The sequence below is a fragment of the Scomber japonicus genome, chromosome 3 (assembly GCF_027409825.1).
Source record: "Scomber japonicus isolate fScoJap1 chromosome 3, fScoJap1.pri, whole genome shotgun sequence".
Lineage (NCBI taxonomy): Eukaryota > Metazoa > Chordata > Actinopteri > Scombriformes > Scombridae > Scomber > Scomber japonicus.
The window spans coordinates 32,806,852-32,818,980 of NC_070580.1; the positions used below are offsets into that span (position 1 = coordinate 32,806,852).

General features: G+C 42.4%; 1 protein-coding gene across 1 annotated transcript in view; it reads right to left on the reverse strand.

Annotated features, from left to right (window-relative positions):
• Nucleotides 1–2,997: 2,997 nt before the first annotated feature.
• ripor3 (RIPOR family member 3) overlaps nt 2,998–12,129 on the reverse strand; it is a 105,925-nt gene continuing 96,793 nt past the window's right edge. Inside the window, 8 exon segments of the mRNA XM_053316720.1 lie at nt 2,998–3,360; nt 3,980–4,070; nt 4,258–4,341; nt 5,137–5,339; nt 7,876–8,040; nt 8,832–8,996; nt 9,930–10,059; nt 11,302–11,467. Of these exon segments, the coding sequence (XP_053172695.1) occupies nt 3,260–3,360; nt 3,980–4,070; nt 4,258–4,341; nt 5,137–5,339; nt 7,876–8,040; nt 8,832–8,996; nt 9,930–10,059; nt 11,302–11,467 (1,105 nt within the window). The 3' untranslated portion in view covers nt 2,998–3,259.

Consider the following 12,129-nt stretch of genomic DNA (forward strand, 5'->3'; position numbering starts at 1 on the left):
TCCTCCTTTCCTTCCTTCTTCCTTCCTTCCTCCCTTCCATCCATCCTTCCTTCCTCCCTCTGTCCTTTCCTTCCTTCCTTCCTTCCTTATTTTATTTTAATTGTATACTCATTTATAACTATTAATTAATGGTTTAATGTTTTTTAAAGTGTTTAAAATCTGATTACAACCATTTTAAAATCCTTTATAAGGTTTAGTCTTATTATAAAGTGTTACCAGGAGGAGTTATAATTAATAAATACATCATATAAACACTATAAACTACATTATGATGTGTTAAAGTTATTAAATATGCTCATAAATGTTAAATATGGAGGATTGAAAGTGTCAGAGGGAAGCGTGTGTTTTTAATAAAGTGATATCAGAGCTTCTTCATCCAGTAGTAATTAATGTTTGATTGTCTTCACGTTGAATCAGCGCAGATATAAAACTCTTTGATCAGCCAATAAAACGTCCAGAAGCTGCTCACCAATAGTTTTTATTTTTTATTCTCAAGAGAAGATTTTTAGTTTAGTAGAGAAAAAAAAAAGAAAGAAAGAAAAAAAAAAAAAGAAGCTCATAAAAGCTGTTTGGCTTCCTGCCAGCGGTGTTTGTTTGTACGGTAATCCCTCAGCGTCCCTGAATGTCACAGCTACTGTTTGTGTGCGTGTGTGTGTGTGTGTGTGTGTGTGTGTGTGTGTGTGTGTAAACATTTCAGCAGCAGCCATTTTGTGCTTTTTTCTTCCACTTAAATGTTCAGAAAAGCAAAGAGAAGAGGAGAGGAGAGGAGTTAGGAAGAGAGGGAAGGAGAGGAGAGAAGAGGAGGAGAGAAGAGGAGGAGAGGAAGAGGAAGAGGAGAGGAGAGGAGAGGAGTTAGGAAGAGGAGGAGAGGAGAGGAGAGGAAGAGAGGAAGAGGAGAGGAGAGGAGAGGAGAGGAGAGGAGTTAGGAAGAGAGGGAAGGAGAGGAGAGAAGAGGAGGAGAGGAAGAGGAAGAGGAGAAGAGAGGAGAGGAGTTAGGAAGAGGAGGAGAAGAGAGGAGAGGAAGAGAGGAAGAGGAGAGGAGAGGAGAGGAGAGGAGAGGAGAGGAGAGGAGAGGAGTTAGGAAGAGAGGGAAGGAGAGGAGAGAAGAGGAGGAGAGGAAGAGGAAGAGGAGAAGAGAGGAGAGGAGAGGAAAGTGAGCTATTGTGCTTTCAATGGAAAGAAAGAAAGAAAGAAAGAAAGGACAAGGAGGAGAGAAAGAAAGAACAAGGAGGAAGATGAGGAAAGAAAGGAAGGATGAAAGTGCAACAAGGATGACAGTAACAAAGAAGATGAAGAAGGGAGAGGAAGATGTGGAAAGAAAGAAAGAACAAACAGGAAAGAAAGAAAGAAGAAGAAGAAGAAGAAGAAGAAGAAGAAGAAGAAGAAGAAGAAGAAGAAGAAGAAGAAGAAGAGAGGAGTAAGAAAGAATGAGGATGAGAGAGAACAGAAAAGGAGGAAGATGAGGAAAGAAAGGAAGGGCGAAAGAACAACGAGGAGGAGGAGAGGAAAGAAAGAAAGAAAAGAAGAAAAAGGAAAAAGACAAAGGACGAAAGAATGAGGAGGAAAGAAAGAAAAACTTTAAGAAAGAAAGAAAGAAAGAAAAAGGAGGAAGAGGAACATGGAAGAAGTTTATCCTGAAGCTTAAACTTTAAATTGAATCCTCTTCCACACTTACATATGTATATAACATATATATATATATATATGTTATATACATATATATATATGTTATTAAATCACCTGCAAAAACATACAAACTTACATTCAAACACATCATCACCTTTTACCTGCTTTACCTTCTTACTCCTGCTTTCATTCACATACGAGGGTCCTTCACAGGGTCCTTAGATGTGAAACTGACAACACACAACTTTAACTCACCTGATTCTAGTTATTAGCTCGTTATGAATCCTGTTAACGAGCTATTTTAGTCTGACTTCTCCTAATGGTCCATCCAGAGAGAACTGAATTTATGGTAAATGGTAAATGGACTGTACTTATATAGCGCCTTTCTAGTCTGTGCGACCACTCAAAGCGCTTTACATTATACATGTCATTCACCCTTTCACACACATTCATACACTGATGGCAGGGGCTACCACGCAGGGTGCCAACCTGCTCATCAGGGGGAATCTAACCATTCATACACATTCATACACCGTTGGCACAGCAACGGGAGCAATTAGGGGTTAAGTGTCTTGCCCAAGGACACATCGACATGTGGACTGGAGGAGCCGGGAATCGAACCACCAATCTTCCAATTGAAGGACGACCGCTCTACCTCCTGAGCCACAGCCGCCCCAATCAATGTCTTCTCCGTCTGCACGTTGGTGTCTTTTATTGTGAAGGTACAACAGGTAGACAGGACGTGAGATGCTTCTTCTGGGCTCTTAAATTTTATCCAACAGTATGCAAAAATTTAAATAAAATGCATCATTTCTTAAACTTCTTGTGCAGCTGATTCATATCTTTATATATGCAAATGTGCAAATTTGACCTGTATTTATAATAAAAATCACAAATCAGCTTTAAAACATGTTGCTGTGTTTATCGTATTCTATAAAATAGTGATTGTGAATGTCTTTTAGTGAGACAGAAGGATTAATTAAACATGTATTAAAGACTGATGGGTGAATTTATGGATGTGAATCAATGTAGAGATGAATTATGAGTCAGAATATGAACAGTATGTAAAGAGTTAATGTATTTATATCACGTTAAACTTGATCCTGATGCAGAAAAAGTGCATTATTATATTATTATGGGATCATCTAAAGGTGAATATATGAACAGGAGGAATAATTACAGCAAGAAAAAATCAGCTTTAATAATCATTTAGTATCCTGATTGTCATTTTAAGACACACACACTTGAATAATTGTGAACTAGTCCTTTAAATAAAAAGCGTATTACACTGAAAACAATCTACAATATTCTTTAAAAAGGAGATTCTGCATAAATTCACATATCAGGTTGAATCCCTGAACGACAGCGAGGGAAGCGATCCATCCACAGAGAGTCTTTACATCTTCAGCCGCACTTTGGTGTCTTTTATTGTGAAGGAACAGGTAGACAGGAAGTGAGATGCTTCTTCTGGGCTCTTAAACTTTATCCAACTTTAAAAAAACACAAACTGGGTTTAATTTGAAGTCTCTCGCCTCCCGACACTCAGAGGATCACCGAGACTCTTCCTGTTGTCCCGTTAGGAAAATAAAAGACCAACAAGCGTAATTAATTCAGGTCCAGACGTAAAGTTCATTTATAGGATTGTGATTTCAGTCTCTTTGTTCTGGTAAACTTCCTCCTGCATGTCAGCGTACAGCTGGTCCATCCGCTGGAAGGCCAGGTAACCCTTCTTACCTGCAGGAGGAGAAGAAGAAGAAGAAGAAGAAGAAGAAGAAGAAGAAGAAGAAGAAGAAGTTTAAAAGTCAATACTCAAACAGGTTAATGTAGTTTAAAGTGATTCATATTATGACAAGCTGATGGATAATAATAAGGAAGTGAAAACAACATAAAGAAAAGGAACAAAAACAAAGAAAAAAATAAAAAATTTGAGACAAATGCACGAAATATAAAATAATATAATAATAATTAAAATAATATTTAATAAATAATTCAATAATTAAAATAAAAATTGAATACAAATATAAATAAAATAAATAAAAAATAATAAAAATAAAAATAAAAACAAAAAAAAACAAAATAAAAAATAAATAAAATAATTAAATACAAAATAAATTAAAACGAAAATTAAAACAAAAATTAAATATAAAATTTAATTAAATCAAATTAAAATGAATTTAAATTAAAATAAATAAATAAAATAAAATAAAATAAAAAATCCAATTAAATTAAAAATTAAAAAACTAATTAAATTTAAATTTTTGCATCAAATTAAAATGAAAGTTAAAATTAAATCAAAATTTGACATCAAATTAAAATTTAAATTAAAATTTAAATAGTTAATGAATGTTTGTACCAAAGGACAGGACAGTTTCTTTGGCAGCGCCGCGAAGATCTTCATCTGCTGATGTCCAAAGATCTGCTATGTGGTCCACGCTCTCTGTCGCCTGGCAACACACACACACACACACACACACACACACACACACACACACACACACACACACACACACACACACACACACACACACACACACACACACACACATTAAAGACTTCATATCGATGCTACAAACCATATTTCTGTGTTTCTGTATCTGCTGAGTTTGTGTGATGTGTGTTTGTTTTTCTCACCCTGAGACATTTCAGAGCCAGACAGGAGCCTTGTTGGGTTTGAACGTTCGAGCTCTTCAGACTTTCCGTGTAGTAAACTATCGCCTGGAGAAGAAAGTCACAGAGAAATAAGAGAAATAAGACTTTTATCATTGCTTCTTACTTTTAAAACTCAGAGAAGAAAACTGTTATTTGCAGATGTTGCTGATGTTTAGCAAGAGGAAAAGAGGAAGGAAGTAAGGAGAGAAGAAAGGAAAGGAAGGAAGGAGGGAGGAAGGAAGAAAGGAAGGAAGGAAGGAGAGAAGAAAGGAAAGAAAGGAAGGAGGAAGGAAGGAAGGAAGGAAGGAAGGAAGGAAGGAGAGAAGAAAGGAAAGGAGGAAGGAATGAATGAAGTAAGGAAGGAAGGAAGAAAAAGAAGATTTGAAAGACGGAAGGAAGGAAGGAAGGAAGGAAGAAAGTAAGGAAGAAAGGAAGGAAGGTAGGAAGGCAGGAGGAAGGAGTGAAGAAAAGAATGGAGGAAGGAGGAAGGAAGGAAGGAAGGAAGGAGAGAAGAAAGGAAGGAAGGAGAGGGAAGGAATAAGGAGGAAGGAAGGAGAGAAGAAAGGAAAGGAGTAAGGAGTAAGGAAAGAAGGAAGGAAGAAAGGAAAGGAAGAAGGAGGAAGGAAGGAAGGAAGGAAGGAAGGAAGAAGAGAAGAAAGGAAATGAGAAAGGAGGAAGGACGGAAGGAAGGAAGGAAGGAAGTAAGGAGAGAAGAAAGGAAAGGAGTAAGGAGTGAGGAGTAAGGAAGGAAGGAAGGAAGAAAGGAAGGAAGGATGGAAGGAAGATAAGAAGGAAGGATGGAAGTTAGACAAGAAGGAAGGAAGGAAGGAAGGAAGGAAGGAAGGAAGGAAGGATATATACTTTGCTCCTGAAGGATTTGCACCCAGCCGCTCTGCAGAGACAGTTGGTTGCAGCTTTGCAGACTTTGTGGTTGGAGTCGACCTGCAGGGCGGCGAGAGTGTGCAGCGTGCAGCTCAGCGGGAGGAGCTCCGAGATGCTGCGTCCTCTCAGCTTGTTTAGAGCTCGCCTCCTTTTAGAGCTCCTCAGGGAAGACAGTATGTACTCTGAAACACACCAGCAAGGACGCTAATGAGATGGAAACTTGGCTAATTGGAGAGAAGTTTGGTCAAAATAACAAACTTAAAATAATGAAAAGGAAGGAAAGTACAGAAGAAAGGAAGAAAGGAAGGAAAGAAAGAAGGAAGGAGAGTAAAAAGGAAGGAAGGAAGGAAGGAAGGATGCTGACAGATGATCCAGATGTGTTTTGGATGTTTTCAAGATGCTTTTTATATATTTTTAAATGTTTATAATAGGGCTGTCAAATGATTAATTTTTTAAATCGAGATTAATCGCAGAATTTCCATAGTTAATCGCGATTAATGGCGTTTTGAATTGCATGTTTAAAATCCTGTTATTTTACATTTGAAGGCAGTTTTAAGCCCATAATGTAAAGCATTTCTTACCAGAGTGTCTTAACTGGGAATCAATCACGGCTCTGCTGCGACTCCCACACTCCAAAATGATCCTTTGGTGGAGCTGAGGCTGGCTTGGCTGCACCTGGGTGTTTAGCGTGGAGGTGCTAACTCAAACTCGACGTACTCCGGTGGTAGTTAAACTCCGTTTGACACAGGTTGCATTTTACTTTTGACTTGTCAACTGAACCGTCTGGAAGTGTTTTAAAGTTAAACAAGCCGTTCAAAAGTCCAGTAGCTCTCTTACTTTCCATCAGCGCGGTAGGTTTACTGCAGGAGGCCACTTCAAAGCATAGCGCTACAGCTAGAGGAGCCGTCTACGGGTGAGTAGAAGGGACAAAAAGGCTTGCAACATTAAAATGCGATTAAAAAAATTAACGCTTATGGATTGCATTAATCTAATCGCGATTAACGCGTTAACTCTGACAGCCCTAGTTTTTAGATATTTTCTAGATGTTGTTTTAGAAGCAGACGGTTCTGTGAGCTGGTGTTTTATTTTCTTCCAGATGTCAGACGTCTTCGTTTTACTGGAATTTCTGGAACGTTCTCAGATCCTAAAGCTGTCTGAAAGAACCGCATACCATTCCTCAAATACTCAACAGGGTACCAGCAGGACACACACACACACACACACACACACTCTCTCTCTCTCTCTCTCTCTCTCTCTCACACACACACACACACACACACACACACACACACACACACACACACACACACACACACATACACACACACACACACACACACACACACACACACACACACACACACACACACACACACACACACACACAGAAAACAACCAAATTTTCTCATTCAGCTTCTCATTATGAGTGATGGGGTCGTACATGTTATTATTTTTCTGCCATTTTTAGAACATTTTTTTCATATTTGTGTTTTTATATTTTTCCTTTTTGTGTCTTTCTCACTAAACATTTTAATTTATATATTTAACATTTATTTTATCACACAAGAAAAAATAATACACAGAATACATTTTTCTCCATCTGCTTCTTACTATTAGTGTTGGGGTTGTACATGAGCATATTTTACATTTTTTATTTATTTCACATCAGATTTGTGTATTTATGTTTTTTTCTCTGTGCCTTTCTAACTTTTATTAGTTTCTTCAAATGGTGTCTTCAATATAACTATATTATTTATTTGAATAATTTAGAGAATTCAAAACATTACATCGGCATCATATTCATTGAATTTGCTCAAAAGTGAGCCATAAATTAAAGGATGTTAAAGAGGAAATATAAGAGTTAAACTTTAAACAGGAAAGTTCTGCAAAAGTTTTGACATCAGCTCGTCTCCCACCAACAGTTCATTATAATTAAACATTTTGTTGCTATAGTAACCACATACTGCCATAATTACACAGCTGCAGAAGTTTAACCTAACACTGTTACATCCAACATTTCAAGGTTTCTAACCATTTATATACTTTTGGAAGGTAGGGGGGGGAGAAAGAAAAGTGAGAAGGAGGGAGGGAGGGAGGAAAGAAGGGAGGAAAGAAGGGAGGAAAGAAGGGAGGAAGGAAGGGAGGAAGAAGGAAGGAAAGGAGGGAAGAAGGAAAGAGGGAAGAAAGGAAGGAAAGGATGGAGGAAGGAAGGGAGGAGGGAGGGAGGAAGAAGGAAGGAAAGGGGGGAGGAAGGAAAGATGAAAGGAAGGAAGGAAAGGAGGAAGGAAAGGAAGAGAGGAAGAAGGAAGGAAAAGAGGGAAGGAAGGAAGGAAAGAGGGAGGGAGGAAAGAGGGAAGGAAGGAAGGTAGGAGGGAGGGAGGGAGGGATGGAGGGAAGAAGGAAGGAGGGAAGGAGGAGAGGAAGGAAGGAGGGAAGATAGGAGGGAGTGGGGAAGGAAGGAAGGAAGGAAGGAAGGAAGGAAGGAAGGAGGGAGGAAGAAGGAAGGAAAGGAGGGAGAAAGAAAAGAGGGAAAGAAGGAAAGGAGGGAGGGAGGAAAGAGGGAAGGAAGGAAGGTAGGAGGGAGGGAGGAAAGAAGGAAGGACGGAGGGAAGATAGGAGGGAGGGGGGAAGGGACAGTCAAAACAGACGGGGTCAATTTGACCCAGGAAGACGACAGGAAGTTTAAAACATGTATTTTAAATCTAAAGCCTGTCTCACCTTCTTTAGAGAGGCGTGAGATGTGCTCTCCCAGCTCCGGGACGCTCCAGCGCTTCAGATACACAGACAGCTGGAAGACGGTGACTCTGTCTGGGCTGCAGTGCGGCCGAGCGCTGGGAACCAACCGGCAGGCCGTCTGGATCTGCTGCAGCAGCTGACTAAACACTGCAGAGGAGGGAAAGAAAGAGAAAGCACGTTCAGGTTCAGCTCGGCCTGCGGGAAAAAACAGCGCCTGTGGTCGAGTTAGTCAGCGCTGAGTTTGGAGGTTAGGGAGCAGGAGACGACGTTGATTTGATTTTCTGTTTGAGGAGGAAGGAAGGGAGGAAGAAGGAAGGAAAGGAGAGAGGGAGGAGGGAGGGAGGAAGGAAGAAGGAAAGGAGGGAGGAAGGAAGGAAGAAGGAAAGGAGGGAGGGAGGAAGGAAGGGAGGAAGAAGGAAGGAAAGGAGGGAGGGAGGGAGGAAGAAGGAAGGAAAGGAGGGAGGAAAGAAGGGAGGGAGGGAGGGTGGAAGGAAGGGAGGAAGGAAGGAAGGAAGAAGGAAAGAAATGAGGGAGGAAGGGAGGAAGAAGGAAAGAAATGAGGGAGGAAGGGAAGAAGAAGGAAGGAAAGGAGGGAGAAAAGAAGGAAGAAGGAAAGAAAGGGGGAGGAAGGAAGGAAGGAAGGAAGGACAGGAAGGAAGGAAGGAAGGAAGAAGGGAGGAAGAAGGAAAGGAGGGAGGAAGGAAGGAGGGAACGAAGGAGGAAAAAAGGGAAGGAAGGAAGGAAAGAAGGACAGAACAAAAAAGGAAGGAAGGAAGGAAGGGAGAAAGGAAAGAAGGACAGAAGAAAAAAGAAAGGAAGGAAGGAAGGAAGGAAGTCATCATCAGAGCTGCATAAACACATCAAGAGGAAATAGAAAGTGAATAAATTAAAAGCTGATTAACCCAGATTATTCTCATCGTTACCTATCGTTATCGTACCTTTGTCTGATTGGCCGGGCTGCTTGGCCTTCACCTTGTGTGTGTAACGCTTCTTTAGCGTCCTGGAGAAGCAGTCGGCATGGCAACAGAAAGGAGAGCTGCTGTCGTTAACGCACTCCTCCCAAAACAAGAGCGTGTCCCTCTTTCTCTGAGCCTTAGGGAAGACTGAGGGGAGGAGGAGGAGGAGGAAGAGGAAGAGGAAGAAGAAGAGGAAGAGGAAGAAGAAGAGGAAGAGGAGGAGGAAGAGGAAGAGGAGGAGGAAGAGGAAGAGGAAGAGGAAGAGGATTAATTATCCATGCATATCATTATAATCTGAACAGGCCTAAAATATAAAAATGCAACAATACAAAATATATTTATGTGATGTTTGGTGCAATAAGTTGACTGTTCCTTCCTCCCTCCTTTCCTTCCTTCTTCCTCCCTTCCTCTTTTCCTTCCTCCCTCCCTCCCTCCCTCCTACCTTCCTTCTTTCCCCCGTCCTTTCCTTCCTCCCTCCCTCCTTCCCTTCCTTCCTCCCTCCTTCCCTTCCTTCCTCCCTCCCTTACTTCTTTCTTCCTCCCTTCCATCCTCCCTCCCTCCTTTCCTTCCTCCCTCCCTCCTTCCTTGTTTCCTCCCTCCTTCCCTTCCTTCCTCCCTCCCTCCTTTACTTCCTTCTTCCTCCCTTCCATCCTTCCTCCCTCCCTCCCTCCTACCTTCCTTCCTTCTTTCCCCCGTCCTTCCTTCCTTCCCTCCCTCCTTTCCTTCCTTCTTTCTCCCTTTCATCCTCCCTCCCTCCCTCCTTCCTTGTTTCCTCCCTCCCTCCTACCTTCCTTCCTTCTTATCCGTCCTTCCTTTCCTTCTTTCCTTTCCTTCCTCCCTCCCTCCCTCCTTCCCTTCCTTCCTTCCTCCCTCCTTTACTTCCTTCTTCCTCCCTTCCATCCTTCTTCCCTCCTTCCTTCCTTCCCTCCTTCCTTCCTCCCTCTCTCCTTTCCTTCCTTCTTCCTCCTTTCCTTCCTTCCTTCCTTCTTCCTCCCTCTCTCCTTCCTTCCTTCTTCCTCCCTTCCTTCCTTGACTTGAGGACAACAGGAGGGTTAATATGTGTTTTATTCTTCCACTCACTGTCAGCAGCAGAGAGGTTGTCGTTCTTCTCCAGCAGCAAACAGCTGACTCTGTCCAGGACTTCGGCTTGGAGAGACATTTCCTCCAGCAGATCCTTCCGAGACGGACTGAAGTCGGTCAATTTCATCGTCTGAGGAAACATTACACACACACACACACACACACACACACACACACACACACACACACACACACACACACACACACACACACACACATTAGATCACAGTGACTTGTCTGTCTGTGCTGCAAAGAATTAAAAAAAAGGTGGAGATGAAGGATAAGAAGCAAGGATAGGAGAAAGGAAGGAAGGAAGGAAGGAAGGAAGGACGGACGGAAATAGAGAAGGAAAGAAGGAGGAAGGAAGGAAGGAAATAGAAAAGGAAGGAAGGAAGGAAGGACATAGGGAAGGAAAGAAGGAAAGAGGGAAGGAAGGAAGGAAGGAAAGAAGGAAGGAAGGGAGGAGGGAAGAAAATAGGGAAGGAAAGCAGGAAGGAACGAAGGAAGGAAGGAAGGGAAGAGGGAAGGAAAGAGGGAGGAAGGAAGGAAGGAAGGAAGGAAATAGGGATGGAAAGAAGGAAGGAATGAAGGAAGGGAAGAGGGAAGGAAATGGGGAAGGAAAGAAGGAGGAAGGAAGGAAGGAAATAGGGAAGGAAAGAAGGAAGGAATGAAGGAAGGAAAGGAGGAGGGAAGAGTGGGAGGAAAGATGGAAGGAAAGAGGGAATGAAAGAAGGACGGAATGAAGGAAGGAAGGAAATAGGAAAGGAAAGAAGGAAGGAAGGGAGGAGGGAAGAGAGGGACGAAAAATGGAAGGAAAGAGGGAATGAAAGAAAAACAACACTTGATAAGTTCTTCTTCTTCTCAGTCTTTGGTGCCAAAGGGATGTCAAACATGCGGCCCGTGGGCCAGCACCGGCCCGCCCACTGGTCCAATTCGGCCCACTTTCCTTCCTGTCTTTTTTTTCCTTCCTTCCTTCCTTCCTTCCTTCCTTCCTTCCTTCCTTCCTTCCTCCCATCCTTCCATCTTTCTTCCTTCATTCCTTTCTCCCTTTCATCTTTCCTACCTGTCTTCTTTTCCAACTTTTCCTTTCTTTTCTTTCTTCCCCCCTCACTTTTAATCTTTCCTGCCTTCTCTTTCTCTTTCTTTCCCACCTTCCTTCCATTTGTCCTTCCTCCCTTTCTCACTTCCTTCTTTTCCTTCCTTCCTTCCTTCCTTTTGTCCTCCCTCCCTCCCTTCCGTCCTTCCTTCCTTCCTTCCTTCCTTCCTTCGTTCCTTCCTTCCTTCTTTTCTTACCTTCCTTCCTTCCATTTTTTTTTAATGAGGGAGGGATTCATCATGTCCACACAGGGACTCTTCCTGAAGTCTAGCGTACCTGCAGCAGGATGCAGCAGATGTCCAGGTGGGTCTCCAGAGCCTGATCCAGTCCCCAGTTTCCAGAAGTGAGAGGAGTGATGAGCAGCTCCTCCTCAGACGCTGATTGGCTGTCCTGAGAGAGAAGGCCGAGACTCCTCAGGGTGCTCTGCTGCAGAGAGCTGAAGCTGATGGATGGAAAAATAAAAGGAAAGATGAGTTATTTTATAATACATGATTTAGGGACAGGGCAGGGATGTCAAACATGCTGCCCGTGGGCCAGATCCGGCCCGCCGAGGGGTCCGATCCGGCCCACTTTCCTTATTCCTCCCTACCTTTCATCTTCCCTTCCTTCCTTTCTGTCTTCTTTTTCTTCCTTCCTTCTTTCCTTATATCTGTCCTTCCTTCCTTCCTTCTTTCAAGTCTTCTTTTTCTTCCTTCCTTCCTTTCTTCCTTCCTTCCTTCCCTCTATCTGTCCTTCCTCCCTTTCTTCCTTCCTTCTTTCCTGCCATCTGTCCTTCCTTCCTTCCTTCTTTCAAGTCTTCTTTTTCTTCCTTCCTTCCTTCCTCTCCTTCTTTTCCTTCCTTCCCTCTATCTGTCCTTCCTCCCTTTCTTCTTTCCTTCTTTCCTGCCATCTGTCCTTCCTTCCTTCCTTCTTTCAAGTCTTCTTTTTCTTCCTTCCTTCCTTCCTTCCTTCCTTCCTTACTTACTTCCTTCCTTCCTTCCATCGGTCCGTCCTTCCTTCCTTCCTTCCTTCCTTCTCCTCCTTCTTTTCCTTCCTTCCTTCTATCTGTCCTTCCTCCCTTTCTTCCTTCCTTCCATCTGTCTTTCCTTCCATCCTTTCAAGACT